The following is a 16,086-nucleotide window of genomic DNA, read 5'->3' as shown; positions in this document are numbered from 1 at the left end:
TTTAAGAGGGAATTACACCAATTTTGACCATTTTTTACATGTAAACAGTCATTCAAGGTGGTTTGATGTGAAAAGGTTGACTGTAGAGAAATTCACAGGCTCGAATTTCCTTACAGTGGTGTTGATGGGAACCAGACGTTCCCATGCCACACAAATATTGCCATTTATTTACCATCCAAAACCACCAGTGAACCAGCACACCTTCTAACTTTTTAAATGGAGGTTGATCATAGTAAAATAGTCTTAACTCTGAAAATAATACGTTTTCTTCGGGGACTGTTCTGCCTCGCAACGCCCTGCGTGTGCCCCTCTGCCAGGAATGGATTAAACGGATTCAAATACAAACTGATAAAAAAATATAAACAGATTCAAATATATTTTAAAACAAACACAATGTGTCAGGCATCAGGCAGCATATTTATAACCATTTTATGTAATACAATTTTAGAATTTTATGTAATAACTTTCTGTGAGGGAGCTTTTAGAGGTGGACGTCTGGTTCCTATCACCACCACTGTGAACAATTCTAACTCAGCAAGTTTCTCTAGTATGGAGCATTTCACACCAAACCGCTCTGAATGGCTGTGTTTACATCTCAACCGTTCAATTATGTAGAACTTTTAAAAAATAGGTGGAGTTCCCCTTTAAGCACTCGGCTCTTAATTAGGATAGACACTTGTTATTTGTGGACGCTGTGCTCTTACACAAGCCTCGCAGCCTATTGAGTTAACATGCTTATCGTGTTTATTTTAGTGCAGGCCAGAGAGAAATCTTGTGTTATTTAAGGACACGATTTAAAGGCAGTGATGCTGTGGTGCACCAAAGAGTTCTAATATATATATTTTAATGCTATGAAACTTGGTGCTGTACAATATATACTGCATTATTAAAAATCATTTTAAAGGAGCACTCTGGCCAAAATGAAACATTTATCCAAAATATATCCATCTGATGTAAACATGTCTACTCATGTTCTACCGTGGTGCCACAATAGTCTTTAGAATGATTTTTATGCTTTAAAGACTAAGAAAATCCTCTTATGATGATGTATTTTGAAGGTGGGAAGAACTGCTTTGGGGTGGAAAAGTGCGGGTGGGCTATGTAGGGAGAGACCATTAATGGATGAAAGCACAAAAAGATTCAAAACTGTATGTTCTGTCAAAATGACGAGGGATACAGTGCTGCTTAAAGTAGTTAATAGGTTAAAAGTCGCCACTGTATGGTCAGCACTGGGTAAAATACTTTGAAAAACTTGTGATGGCTGAATACTGAATACACTGCCCTTAATGTGTTCAGTGAAGTATTCTATTCCATTACAATAAAAAAGTAACATATTGAGAATACGTGTAGAATATACATTCACCTGCCACTTTATTAGGTACACCTTGCTAGTAAAAGGTTGGACCGCCTTTTGCTATCATCTGGAACCAATCTGCCCGTTCTCCTCTGACCTCTCACATCAACAAGGCATTTTCGTCCACACAACTGCCGCTCACTGGATATTTCCTCTTTTTCGGACCGTTCTCTGTAAACCCTGGAGATGGTTGTGTGTGAAAATCCCAGCAGATCAGCAGTTTCTGAAATACTCAGTCCAGCCCGTCTGGTACCGACAACCACGCCACGTTCAAAGTCCCTTAAATCCCCTTTCTTCTCCGTTCTGATGCTCGGTCTGCACTTCAGCAAGTTGTCTTGACCAACCATGTTGCAACCATGTGATTGACTTATTAGCTGTTTGTGTTAACAAGCAACTGAATCAAGTGGCCGTTGAGTGTATATTGGTAAGACACACAAGAAAAAACATTTTTTTTACCTAATTCACATATTTCCTCAATGTTACTGGTTGGCATTTTTCTTCTTGTAATATTTCTGTTAAACCATTTCATGAAAAACGTTTTTGTCATATTAGTATTTTTTTCTCTCTCTTCCTGCCTGCTTCAGTCGACACATTGATTTATCAGTCTACTCAGGCTTTAGCAGAGCTCAGTAACACTGAGAATAATAACTGATCACATTGATTTATCAGTCTACTCAGGCTTTAGCAGAGCTCAGTAACGTTGAGATTAATAACTGATCATCACATTGATTTATCAGTCTACTCAGGCTTTAGCAGAGCTCAGTAACACTGAGATTAATAACTGATCACATTGATTTATCAGTCTACTCAGGCTTTAGCAGAGCTCAGTAACACTGAGATTAATAACTGATCATCACATTGATTTATCAGTCTACTCAGGCTTTAGCAGAGCTCAGTAGCACTGGGATTAATAACTGATCATCACATTGATTTATCAGTCTACTCAGGCTTTAGCAGAGCTCAGTAACACTGAGATTAATAACTGATCACATTGATTTATCAGTCTACTCAGGCTTTAGCAGAGCTCAGTAACGCTGAGATTAATAACTGATCATCACATTGATTTATCAGTCTACTCAGGCTTTAGCAGAGCTCAGTAACACTGAGAATAATAACTGATCACATTGATTTATCAGTCTACTCAGGCTTTAGCAGAGCTCAGTAACGCTGAGATTAATAACTGATCATCACATTGATTTATCAGTCTACTCAGGCTTTAGCAGAGCTCAGTAACACTGGGATTAATAACTGATCATCACTTTGATTTATCAGTCTACTCAGGCTTTAGCAGAGCTCAGTAACACTGAGATTAATAACTTATCACATTGATTTATCAGTCTACTCAGGCTTTAGCAGAGCTCAGTAACGCTGAGATTAATAACTGATCATCACATTGATTTATCAGTCTACTCAGGCTTTAGCAGAGCTCAGTAACACTGAGATTAATAACTGATCACATTGATTTATCAGTCTACTCAGGCTTTAGCAGAGCTCAGTAACGCTGAGATTAATAACTGATCATCACATTGATTTATCAGTCTACTCAGGCTTTAGCAGAGCTCAGTAACACTGAGATTAATAACTGATCATCACATTGATTTATCAGTCTACTCAGGCTTTAGCAGAGCTCAGTAACACTGAGATTAATAACCGATCACATTGATTTATCAGTCTACTCAGGCTTTAGCAGAGCTCAATAACACTGAGATTAATAACTGATCATCACATTGATTTATCAGTCTACTCAGGCTTTAGCAGAGCTCAGTAACACTGAGATTAATAACCGATCACATTGATTTATCAGTCTACTCAGGCTTTAGCAGAGCTCAGTAACGCTGAGATTAATAACTGATCATCACATTGATTTATCAGTCTACTCAGGCTTTAGCAGAGCTCAGTAACACTGAGATTAATAACTGATCACATTGATTTATCAGTCTACTCAGGCTTTAGCAGAGCTCAGTAACACTGAGATTAATAACTGATCATCACATTGATTTATCAGTAGCAGAACTCAATAACACTAATATTATTATTATGTTTTATTTATTATTTTATTTATATTATTTAGTGGATGACATTCTAAAAGTACCGTGGACTGAATACAGATTCTCAGTTTCTGTATTCTGAATATGTATTATGCATATGAATATTTCTATTCTATTATATCCCAACCCTGTTTATCATACAATCATTTTTACATTTTACCCAACATTTTTCATTATGTAAATGACTTCGCTCCAATCAAATAATCAAAAACAGGAGAAGTCCTTGAGCTCTCAGTTCATATTCAGGAGTTTCATTCTGCAAAGATGTCTCCTTGTAGCTCCTGTTGCGATGCTGTTTCATCACACGATGATGTTTTGACTGCTCACTTCTGATGGCTGCATTGAAATCAGTGTCTGTGGTATTACGTGCTTGAAGTGTTATTAAATATCATCTGCCAGGATAGTTGATACCATCCACTGATGCTCAGTTCATTTAACAATAGAGTAGCAACATTAAACTAATGACAGTAGATGTTTTGCAGGGTAGATGCTGGATGACCCAATTCTGTGCAATGGTGCATTTGTATTTCATTCAGGGTGATGCAGAATATAAGGTTAACCGAAAGCCATGATGAGTCTCTTCAAGTCTGTTGTCATTGTGCAATAAGAACCGGGTTTGACCAACAGAACAAGCTACAGTCAAGTGTCATTGTGACTATATTACATAATTGTCCAGATGCAGTACTGTGGAGAAAATCTTACTGTACTGTATGCAGTACAGGTTATTAATCTTTCAGAACATGGACATTAGATACAAGATAATCCACTTGCATAAAGTCATTTTTTGCGAGTCTCCAAAACTGGAAATACAAGGGATTTGTTGCTGTCAAAAAGCCCTTATTGAGAAAAGGAAGTAGATGAAAAAGCTGAAAATTCGAAAACTAAATAACGAAGCTGCTGGTGTTCTTAAAACAATGGACTGTCCACCCCACAGTCCAGAGCATCGCTAAATTTCTTTGGGATTATTTGGATCATGAGAAGCAGAAAATGCAACCAACGTCTAAGACTGAACTTCGTGGGGGTGGAAAAATATCCTTGCAAATTTCTCTGAAAAACTGGAAGCAAGTCTCCTGAAAAGAATGTTTGTAAAGTTCATCTGAGAATTTTTCCATGAAATGTAAATTGAATCTATGGTCACTATTCCACTGTCTGGGCCCAGAGCCTTTCATTGCTACAGTGCCTGTTGTACTGGAACACAATTGTTCAGAGCAATTCAACCAACTTGTAAGACTGAACTTTGGAGGAGTGGAAAAATATCCCTGCAAATTTCCCTGAAAAAAAAGCAAGTCTCTGGAAAATAATGGAAGCTGTCATAAAGACAAAGCATGGACTCTTCTGTTAAATGTGCACTTTATTTCCAAAAGTATTCATTCGTCTGTCTTCATAAACATATGAACTTAAGTGACATCCCATTCTTAATCCATAGGGTTTAATATGATGTCGGCCCACCCTATGCAGCTATAACATCTTCAACTCTTCTGGGAAGGCTTTCTGCAAGGTTTAGGAATGTGTTTACGGGAATTCTTGACCATTCTTCCAGAAGCAAATTCAGACACTGATGTTGGATGACAAGGCCTGGCTCGCAGTCTCCACTCTAATTCCTCCCAAAGGTGTTCTATCAGGTTGAGGTCAGGACTCTGTGCAGGCCAGTCAAGTTCTTCCACACCAAACTCACTCACCCATGTGTTTATGGACCTGCTTTGTGCACTGGTGCACAGTCATGTTGGAACAGGAAGGGGCCGTCCCCAAACTGTTCCCACAAAGTTGGGAGCATGAAATTGTCAAATCTCTTGGTGCTGAAGCATTAAGATTTCCTTTCACTGGAACTAAGGGGCCGAGCCCACCTACTGAAAAACAACCCCACACCATAATCCCCCCTCCACCAAGCTTTACACTTTACACAACCCATTCCATGAAGCTCTCTATGCTGTTCTTGAGCTGATCTGAAGGCCACATGAAGTTTGGAGGTCTGTAGTGATTGACTCTGCAGAAAGTTGGTGACCTCTGTGCACTATGTGTCTCAGCATCCACTGACCCTGCTCTGTCATTTTACATGGCCGACCACGTTGACTGTGGAATATTTAGTAGTGAGGAAATTTCACGACTGGACTTGATCACGGTACCATGCTGGAATTCACTGAGCTCCTGAGAGCGACCCATTCTTTCACTAATGTCTGTAGAAGCAGTCTGCAGGCCTAGGGGCTCGGCTTTATACACCTGTAGCCATGGAAGTGATTGGAACACCTGAATTCAGTGATTTGGATGGGTGAGTGAATACTTTTGGAAATGTAGTGTATGTTCTCTAATTTCATTCCTGTCACAGGAAAAATGCATAACCTGTATTTAATGGCTGTTTTGACTGGATATTAAATAAATGTAGAGTGGTCTCTGACTTTTGCACAGTCTTGTGTTCCACTGACTTCAACATATAAACAGGGCATACAGCTTGTGGCAGCTTTAACACTGTCAAACTGTGTTCTGGATATCACATTGGTTCTATATTGCTGTACTCCTTTAAAAGAAATAAATTCATTCATATCACTGTTATTGTCATTTGTCCAGGATGTTCTTTGAACTCTGTACTTGGCTGTGAATAGCCGCTCAGAAAAGGTGGGCCCCATTGTACATTTAAATCTTTGTCCCACTGTACACTGAGCGCCTGTTGTCCAGATGCAGTACAATGAATGTTTCCGATGGACTAAGGGAATATGTGCGGTCAGCCTATTCTCACCTCATCTAGCTCAATGGAGTCCATGACAAGCCCGGCAACTGGCATCCACTTCAAATATAGTTATGCAGATCGCATGCTTTGGCATTTTTCCAGCTTTGGATTGGAAAGAAAGAAAGGTGAGTCTCTTCATCCGATCATAATGTAGAGCAAAATCTGTGATATCATGAAAGCTTTTGTGTTATGGAGAAAATTTGTCTTTTTTCTGGCTTGTTGAACTGTGTGTGACAATATCTGCTTTTCATAGATACACTGCTCCATCTACCATACTGAGTTTACATTTGTAAAAACAAAAATTGTAACAACAATATAAAAAATTGAGCTTTAATAGGTTTCTGTTCAATAGTGTCTGTCCAAATGTTATGAAAAAGTAGTCAGTGAGTAGTAAAATGTAGTTCTGGATGATAATAAAGATCAAAAATCAGTGTTAGGTTTAATTCCCACCTGATAAAATAACAACTAGAAGGGTTTCAGTCATCTGCAGTCATTCTTGAGACTTGGCCCTTTTGTCGACTTTATCTTGAAGCCACAGCCTCTTGGTTGTGCTGATTTGGCAAAGGGCAACTCAGGTCAGCATCTGGCTCTGGCCCAGAGATGACCTTGCATATGTGAAAACAAAGCGCCTTAATCTAACAAACAGCCTCTTTAAGGTAGAGGATTAAAAGTGTTGCTACTTTAGTGAAACAATGCCGTGGGAAAATGTAGCTACACTCTAAAAAAGATCCGATTGAGATTTCATGCTCAAATGTTTCTTTGCGTGGTGAAGTGTTCTTCAGACTGATGGTGTCATGTGTGGTATATGGTGCTATATGGCCACATAGGCACATACACTGTATTTCCAAAAGTATTCACTCACCCATCCAAATCATTGAATTCAGGTGTTCCAATCACTTCCATGGCCACATGTGTATAAAACCAAGCACCTAGGCCTGCAGACTGCTTCTACAGACATTAGTGAAAGAATGGGTCGCTCTCAGGAACTCAGTGAATTCCAGCGTGGTACTGTGATAGGACACCACCTGTGCAACAAGTCCAGTCATGAAATTTCCTTACTACTAAATATTCCACAGTCAACTGTCAGTGGGATTATAACAAAGTGGAAGTGAGTGGGAACGAGAGCAACTCAGCCACGAAGTGGTAGACCATATAAAATGACAGAGCAGGTTCAGCAGATGCTGAGGCATGTAGTGCGCAGAGGTCGGCAATTTTCTGCAGAGTCAATCGCTACAGACCTCCAAACTTCATGTGGCCTTCAGATTAGCTCAAGAACAGCATAGAGAGCTTCATGGAATGGGTTTCTGTGGCTGAACAGCTGCATCCAAGCCTTACATCACCAAGCACAATGCAAAGTGTCAAACGTAGTGTTGTAAAGTGCCACCACTGGACTCTAGAGCAGTGGAGACGTGTTCTCTGGAGTGATGAATCGCACTTCTCCATCTGGCAATCCAAAGGACGAGTCTGGGTTTGGTGGTTGCCTGGAGAAAGGTACTTGTCTGACTGCATTGTGCCAAGTGTAAAGTTTGGTGGAGGGGGGATTATGGTGTGGGATTGCTTTTCAGGAGCTGGGCTCGGCCACTTAGTTCCAATGAACGCTTCAGCAGACCAAAAGATTTTGGACAATTTCATGCTCCCAATGTTGTGGGAACAGTTTGAGATCGGCCCCTTCCTGTTCCAACATGACTGCGCACCAGTGCACAAAGCAAAGTCCATAAAGACATGGATGAGTCCTGACCTCAAACTGATGGAACACCTTTGGGATGAATTAGAGCGGAGACTGAGAGCCAGGCCTTCTCCCCAACATCAGTGTCTGACCTCACAAATGCGCTTTAGGAAGAAGTCAAAAATTTCCATAAACATACTGCTGTTGTTGGAATAAAAGCTTGTATTAACCTTGTAGTAACTTTACAAGAGAAGGAAAAAACCTACTTTACTAAAGAAGTCAATGGAACCAGAATTTTGGGCCGTTTCTTTTGGTCCATTCCTCATAAACACACACCTCCTAGCTATTGAGTTCAGCACATATTAAGCACATAGGCTTGAAATCTTCATAGTAAAACATTGGCAGTAGAATGGGTCGTACTGATGAGCTCAGTGACTTAAAACATGACACTGTCATAGGATGCCACCTCTGTCACAAGCTAGTTTGTGAAATTTATGTTCTGCTAGATCTTCCCATGACATCTGTAAGTGCTATTATTGTGAAATGGAAGCACCCAGGACCAAGCTGGAGCTGCATGTTAGGAGCTTCACAAAATGGGTTTCTATGGCTGAGCAGCTACACACAAGCATAAGAACGAAATGAAAATTACGAAACAGTGGGGAGGGGTTTGGAGCAGGAGTGGTGTAAAGCATGCCGTCACTGGACTCTGGAGCAGTGGAAATGTATTGTGTGGGGTGACGAATCATGCTTCTTTATCTGTTAGTCTGATGGACAAGTCTGGGTTTGGCAAATGCCAGGAGAATGTTACCTGCCTGACTGCAATGTGTCAACAGTAAAGTTTGGTGGAGGAGGGATAACGATATGGGGTTTTTTCAGACCCCTTAGGTCTAGTGATGGGAAATCAATTCTTCAGCAGTCCAAGACTTTTTGGCCAGTTGTATGCTTCCAACTTTTCTGTTCTCTACCCCATCGAACACCTTTGTGATGAACTATAACAGAGATTGCAAGCCAGGCCCTCTCGTCCACCATCTGTGTCTGACCTCACAAATGCTCTTCTTGATGAACGGGTAAAAATTCCCACAGACACGCTCCAAAGTCTTGAAGCAAGCTTCCCAGAAGAGTGGAAGCTGTTATAGCTGCAAAGCGGGAACAAGCTCCATATTAATGCCTATGGATTTAGAATGGGTGTCATAAAAGCTCCTGTGGATGTAATTTGTAGGTGTTCCAGTAATTTTGTCCATATAGTGTGTATATATGTTGTGTACATACATACACTGGGGAAAATAAATATTTCCCACCTATAAAGAATGGAGAGGTCTGTCATTTTTATCGTAGGTACACTTCAACTGTGAGAAACAGAATTTAAAAAAATCCAGAAAATCACATTGTATGATTTTTAAATAATTAATTTGCATTTTACTGCATGAAATAAGTATTTGATCACCTACCAACCAGCAATAATTCTGGCTCACAGACCTGCTAGTTTTTCTTTAAGAAGCCCTCCTACTCTGCACTCATTACCTGTATTAATTGCACCTGTTTGAACTCACTACCTGTGTAAAAGACACCTGTCCACACATTCAACCAATCACACTCCAACCTCTCCACCATGGCCAAGACCAAAGAGCTGTCTAAGGACACCAGGGACAAAATTGTATACCTACATGAGGCTTGGATGGTCTACAGGACAATAGGCAAGCAGCTTGGTGAGAAGACAACAACTGTTGGCACAATTATTAGAAAATGGAAGAAACAAGATGACTGTCAGTATTCCTCGGTCTGGGGCTCCATGCAAGATCTTGCCTCGTGGGGTAAGGATGATTCGGAGAAAGGTCAGGAATCAGCCCAGAACTACATGGGAGGACCTGGTCAATGACCTGAAGAGAGCTGGGACCACAGTCTCAAAGATTACTGTTAGTAACACACTATGCTGTCATGGATTAAAATCCTGCAGGGCACGCAAGGTCCCCCTGCTCACGCCAGCACATGTCCGGGCCCGTTTGAAGTTTGCCAGTGACCATCTGGATCATCCAGAGGAGGCATGGGAGAAGGTCATGTGGTCAGATGAGACCAAAATAGAACTTTTTGGTATCAACTCCATTCGCCGTGTTTGGAGGAAGATGAGTACAACCCCAAGAACACCGTCCCAACTGTGAAGCATGGGGGTGGAAACATCATACTTTGGGGTGCTTTTCTGCAAAAGGGCCAGGAAGACTGCACCGTATTGAAGGGAGGATGGATGGGGCCATGTATCGTGAGATTTTGCCCAAGACCCTCCTTCCCTTAGTAAGAGCATTGAATTCAGTGCATTGCCATACTAAGCCTTTCAGCTTTTTCGCTCTTAATGATCACTGATGATATTTGTTAGAAATTGGGTATAATTGAGAAACAAAGAAATTCAGCTTTCAGTATGTGATGTGCCCTCTTGTTGAGAAGGTGGGCAGCAGACATTATTTGGACATTATCTCAAAAGCATTTGATTATTCAAAGATAGAATAAGAATTAAATGTGGTGTTGCAATTTCTTGATTTTATGTGGGACCGAAAGGGCTTGGGAAAATATTCACCGTCCACTAAGATATTCTGTAACTCCTGTCATATTGATCTAAATGAAGGTTCTTTAGTTCCGCTCTTGGAGAGCCCGTGTCCAACACAGTTTGGTGAGTTTCCTCCTCAAACACACCTGGTTCAAGTTATCTTTTAATCGTCAAAGTTCAGTAGATGTGTTTGAGCTGTCAAACCACCCAACTGTGCAGGGCACCAGCCCTCCAGGCCTGAAATTGAAGAACCCTAGATTAACCCAATAAATTAACCCATTGTCATGTTTCCACACATATTTTTGGCAGATACTTAATGTCCTGTATGCCTTTTATGTGGTAACAAGCTACTTTACTGTGAGTAACCTGGAGCGTTATTTGAAACATCGGCTGCTCCTTTTAAAACTAGCAGGCTACATCCTAAATTAGGCTAGTTTACATAATGTTATGGTGCTGCTAGTAACAGCTACTCAGCTAAATTAGCCAGTAACATGTGAACATGAATAACCACCTAACCTTTGAGATTTGCTGGCTGTTGCACCGCTTTGCTCCAAAAACCTAAAGGTATCTCCAACATCTACTTCTACCTCTCTATGGAACAATGCTAGGGCAGGTGGCTAGCATTAGCTAACCTTAATCTGACTGGTTAATCTGACTTTGCTTGAAACACCTAAACCTACCTCATATATTAGGATAGCTGACTAGCATTAGCAAGTGTTAAACTGACTGATTTCAACCAACTTTGCCTCAAACATCTATACCACATTGCTAGGACAGCTGGCTAGCCTTAGCTAACTTTACTCTGACTGACTGAAAGTGGTAAGTCAGGCTAAGTTACTAAGTTAGTAGGCCACAATTAATTGGAATGAAGTTGATCAGCAAAGCTGCTTATACATCTGTTAATGGTGCCCCATTATCAATAACATGAGAACAGACAGCTTCTTTCACCTATTCAGCCATTCAAATGACTGCTGAATTGGTCTTATGTTGATCTACAAACTCTACTTAAACTGCATCTTATGATGGGCTACTCGTCTGGCCAGTGAGGAATGATCGGCTGGACACTCTGCATGATATCACTTTTATGCAGTTTTTCAATGTTACTTTACAAAAAAGTTTTTTTTGAAGTGCCCCATATTGTCCCAACCCAGATAGCAGTGGATATCAGTCCACTGGCTTGATAAGGCCAGCACTCCGCAGACTGTATGCCACTGCTCATCCAGCCTCTGACCACCAAGATTATTGTCCTGCATACAAGTCTAACTAGTTTCAATCCCCTCAAACAGATTATAAATGCACACAGACTTTTATTCCAGAAAAAAACAACTAGGACAAATATTACAAACTACTGAGTAGGCTTGACGTAAAATGATTCTATTGAAAATGCCATTGCTGACACTGTGCTAGATCGATATTATTTACTAAGTCAATTAGACTGTGAGTGGAAAAGGAGCGATGATAAGTGGAATTTTGTCTGATAGTCTTCTAAGCTACCGGTGAGTCGCTCAGCAAATGTCAGTGGGCTGCCAGCTTTGTCACTACCATGCCAACAGTGGCCCACTATACTCTTGCTATCAGGGAGGTGATAGAGACAAAACGAAGCCCTTTTAAAAAAAAAAAAAAAAAAGCAGTGGGGACCCAAGCATGCCCACCATTAAAAGGTAAATATATAAATAAAAAAAATCTTAATAATTGAATCATTGAGATGTAAACAGTCATTCAGAGTGGTTTGATTGTAAAGAAACGTACCAACTCTTATTTCTTTGCAGTGCTGGCAATAGAAACCAGTGGTTGCGATGTCTACAACACATATACAACCCTTTTCCACACAATGCCATGCATGTATCCCTCCACCAGTATTTATTAAAATGTATTTTAAGCCAAAGCTTTTCTCAAAGCTATCATGAATCAGTCTCATATCATATAATTATTTCATGTATTAACTTACTGCGGGAGCTTTAATAAACACACTAAACTCAGAAGTCTGACTTTTGTCTAGAACCACTCGGCATGACTTTGTCTGCATCTTAATCATTTTATTATGCAGAACTTTGGAAAGTTTATTGGAATTCTCCTTTGACGATACCTAAGTACAAGGTTCTGTATGTGGAATGAGTTAGTACCCCTTCTAGTGTATTAAATCAAGCAGTTTTAATCAATAAAATTGTAGGGAGGAGTCTTCCCACTCTGTATTTTCTTTTGGGTCTCTCAAATGCTAGAGGGTGCTCATGAGCGAGTCCAAAACGAATGGATTAGGGTGGAGTATTTGAGCAAAATCAGTTTATAAATGCTGAAACATTTTTAATTTAAAAGGATACATCTATTTTCTGAACATTGAATAGCTTAAAACATTTTAACACTGCTATTATATTTTTAAGAGCTTTTAAAATCAAGTTTTAAAATGAGCTGCTCTGTTCACCAACCAATCGGCACTCAGTAGCAGTAATGTTAGCATCCTGCTGCCCAAAACCTGTTTGCTGTAGAAAAAAGGAAACATACAGGTCTTTTTTCGTTTTTTTTTTGGTGAAATGCATCGTTTTACTGTCTAAAATGAAAGGAAAGTTCTGGGTGACTGATTAGAAACTATTTGAACTTTTTGTTTTTAGCCGTTGAGCTCCATTCACTCCCATTCATTGAGGGCTTGCTTGTGGCTGCCCTCTGGATTTTCCTGTCATGTTTTTGATACAACAGGGGACATAGGAAGAGGCCAGGCTCCTCATAAACCGGCTCTGGTTTTGATGTTGATTTTTACTCTCTGCCTCTACTATGTCTCTGAGCAGCTTGAGGAATGGGAGACTGGTCCATTCTCGGCCGCTTTCTGACGGAAGTGCAGAACCATTCCACTGTGATCGGCAAGATTTGGCTGACCATGCTGCTGATTTTCCGCATCCTGCTGGTGGCGCTGGTGGGCGACGCCATGTACAGTGACGAGCAGTCCAAGTTCACTTGCAACACCCTGCAGCCTGGCTGCAGCAATGTCTGCTATGACACCTTCGCCCCTGTGTCCCACCTGCGCTTCTGGGTCTTCCAGATTGTGCTGGTCTCCACGCCGTCTATCTTCTACGTCATCTACGTGCTGCACAAGATCGCCAAAGATGAGGAGCACAAGATGGAATCTAAGGACAAGGTGCACGAGATGGCTACATTAGAGACTGGCCATGAGGAAGCGCTGGACGTCAAAACTCCTACCTTGCCAGATCAATCTGACGAGGTCTGGGGCCCTCAGGAGGAGGAGGGTCTGGACCAGACTTTACTAGCAGAGGATTTTGGCGAAGTAGCCAAAGATCCCACCGAGCTGTCCAGTCATGTGCTGCTCACGTACATTGTCCACGTGGTGCTGCGCTCCATCATGGAGCTCGTGTTTCTCGTGGGTCAGTGCTGCCTGTTTGGATTTGAGGTGCCTTACCTGTTCCAGTGCGACACATACCCCTGCCCCAACCGAACGGACTGCTTCGTTTCTCGTGCCACCGAGAAGACCATCTTCCTCAACTTCATGTTCAGCATCAGCCTGGGTTGCTTCCTGCTCAACGTGGTGGAGCTGCATTATCTCGGCTGGGTCTACGTCTTCCGGATCATCTGCCTCGCCTGCTCCACGTGCTGTGAGCCGGACAAGGACCCGAACCCCGTGCAGCGCCTGCAGGCTCTTTATACCAATCCCAAGCCACTCCTGCTCCAGCTCACTCACTCCCTGCGAGGGCACCTGCTGGTTCACCCTCCCCTTCCGGTGACCCTGGAAAGCTGCCCCGTAGCTGCACATGGAACCTCCATCTCCTTTGAGACAGATTCCACCGTGGAGTACACGAGAGGGCCAGACGACAAGGAACGTGCCAAACTGGGCAGATGCAAAAAGTCCTGGCTGTGAATTGTCTGATTCCATTGCTCTTTCTAAGGCCTCTACTGATTGAATGCTTAACATTTTAAAATCTTAACATCAATAAAATCATTCAGAGTGGTTTGGGGTGAAATGCTTTGTTTTAGAGAAACTTACAGAGAACTGTTCACAGTGGTGGTGGTGATATGAACCAGACATCTGAGGAGTTTAGAATGTGAGGACTTATCACACTCAATGGTTTTGAATGCATTGCCTGGTGTCTGCGATTGTTTTATGGTAGATTTGGTCTAAATACATCAGTGTATTTGAATCCATTCATGGTGGAGGGATATATGAGGGGTGTTCTAAGGCAAAATAGTCCCCAAAGAAAATATTTTTTTTCATATTGACCATTATTTTACCATTATTGACCATTATTTAATAAAATGGCACCACCACTGTAAACAAATCTGAGTCTGTAAAATTCTCTGCAAATTAACAATTTCACATCAAAGCACTCTGAATGACTTTATTCATAAATCAACCACTGAATTAGCCTAAGGTTTTGAAAAATCGTTGGAATTCCCCTTTACTGTCACTCGCCACAGGCCATTATTTCTATGCATAACCCTGAAGAAATGACAACTCACTGACTTCAGAGTCACTTATGATGGAAGCCAGTTGGCACTTGCTTATGATGGCAAGCACAACTGTTCAGTTCAAACCATACAAGCTGAGAATGTTTCACCAGTGTTTCTTATAAGGTTTAACCCAACTTTCCCTTACAAAAAAGTATGCTTAAAGTTCATTTTATTAAGGAAAGTTCAGTAAAGGTCAAGCATATTGCCCAAGTATACTTTATGTAGTAAGTATACTAATATCAATGTACTAGTAGTATACTTGAAAGTGTACTATTTCAGTACTTCTTGGCACTAATATGGGCCACTGTTTAGTTTAGAATTAGTTTAGAAGTATAACACAAGTAAAATTGTATATACACACATTGGCCTGACAGCATGTCTTTGGACTGTGGGAGGAAACCCACACAGACATGGAGAGAACATGGAAAGTCTACACAGAAAGGATCCTGGTCGCCCGGCTGGGGAATCGAACCCAGGGCCTTCTTATACTTAAACTTTTCGGTATACTTTTAAGTACAAGCATACTTAAGTATAATGTTTAGTGTGTCTCTGATAAGTAGATAAAAGTATACTGAAAGCATACTCGCTTATTTTTTAAGTTTAGAAGAAGTATACTAACAGCATATTTACATTTCTTTTTAGCGAGGGCTTGGAGAAAAACTGGAGCAACACAGTGAAAAAAATGGTTAAATTCACTTTCCCAAAGGATTTCTTTAAGGATCACCACTCATGGCGCTACAATGGTAACCGCATTATGATTACCACATATCCTTCCCACATGTCCAAACAGCTGTCGTGTCCAAATGACTCCTCTTTCAGGAGATATCAAGAGAGTAGATACTGTGCTTACGACAAGAAATGAAAATAAAGTGGGATTCCTAAAAACCACCTGGAAGACCTGGTAAACCACCATCACTGTCAGATAAAGAGCACTTAAAGCCTTCATCTTTGAGAGAGGAGAAAATCAAGCTCTGCTCTTGACTCAGATCTGAAAACACCCACAGTCCATCCTTCCACTGTGAGAAGAGGACTCAGTGCTCTGGGTCTGAAAGGATGTGTAGCTGTCAAGAAGCCCTTACTGAGAAAAGGAGCGACACATCAAGCAAAGAAGCTGCTGGTGTTCTCAGAACAATGGACTGACCACTCCAGAGTCCAGATCCTCAACGTCACTGAATGTGTTTGGGATTACTTGGATTATGAGAAGCAGGAGCTGCAACCAACTTCTAAGACTGAACTTTGGAGGTGGGAAAATCCCATCCCTGCAGATTTCTCTGACAAACCGAAAGCAAGAATGGAAGCTGGAATAAA

At 41.1% G+C, this 16,086-nt stretch overlaps 1 protein-coding gene across 1 annotated transcript; it reads left to right on the top strand.

The window, feature by feature from the left end:
- The first annotated feature begins 13,114 nt into the window (after positions 1-13,114).
- LOC108411646 (gap junction delta-2 protein-like) lies at positions 13,115-14,188 on the top strand. Its single transcript, XM_017683305.1, has one exon. It carries the CDS (start codon positions 13,115-13,117, stop codon positions 14,186-14,188), a length of 1,074 nt encoding a protein of 357 aa, XP_017538794.1.
- Positions 14,189-16,086: the final 1,898 nt, after the last annotated feature.

The sequence above is a fragment of the Pygocentrus nattereri genome, chromosome 18 (genome assembly GCF_015220715.1).
Source record: "Pygocentrus nattereri isolate fPygNat1 chromosome 18, fPygNat1.pri, whole genome shotgun sequence".
Classification (NCBI taxonomy): domain Eukaryota; kingdom Metazoa; phylum Chordata; class Actinopteri; order Characiformes; family Serrasalmidae; genus Pygocentrus; species Pygocentrus nattereri.
Note: the sequence above shows the minus strand (reverse complement) of the source record. Positions and strands in the feature narration are given on the sequence as shown.

Excerpts from the sequence above, each read along its gene's own strand:
- LOC108411646 (XM_017683305.1), top strand. The coding sequence starts at position 13,115 with ATGGGAGACTGGTCCATTCTCGGCCGCTTTCTGACGGAAGTGCAGAAC.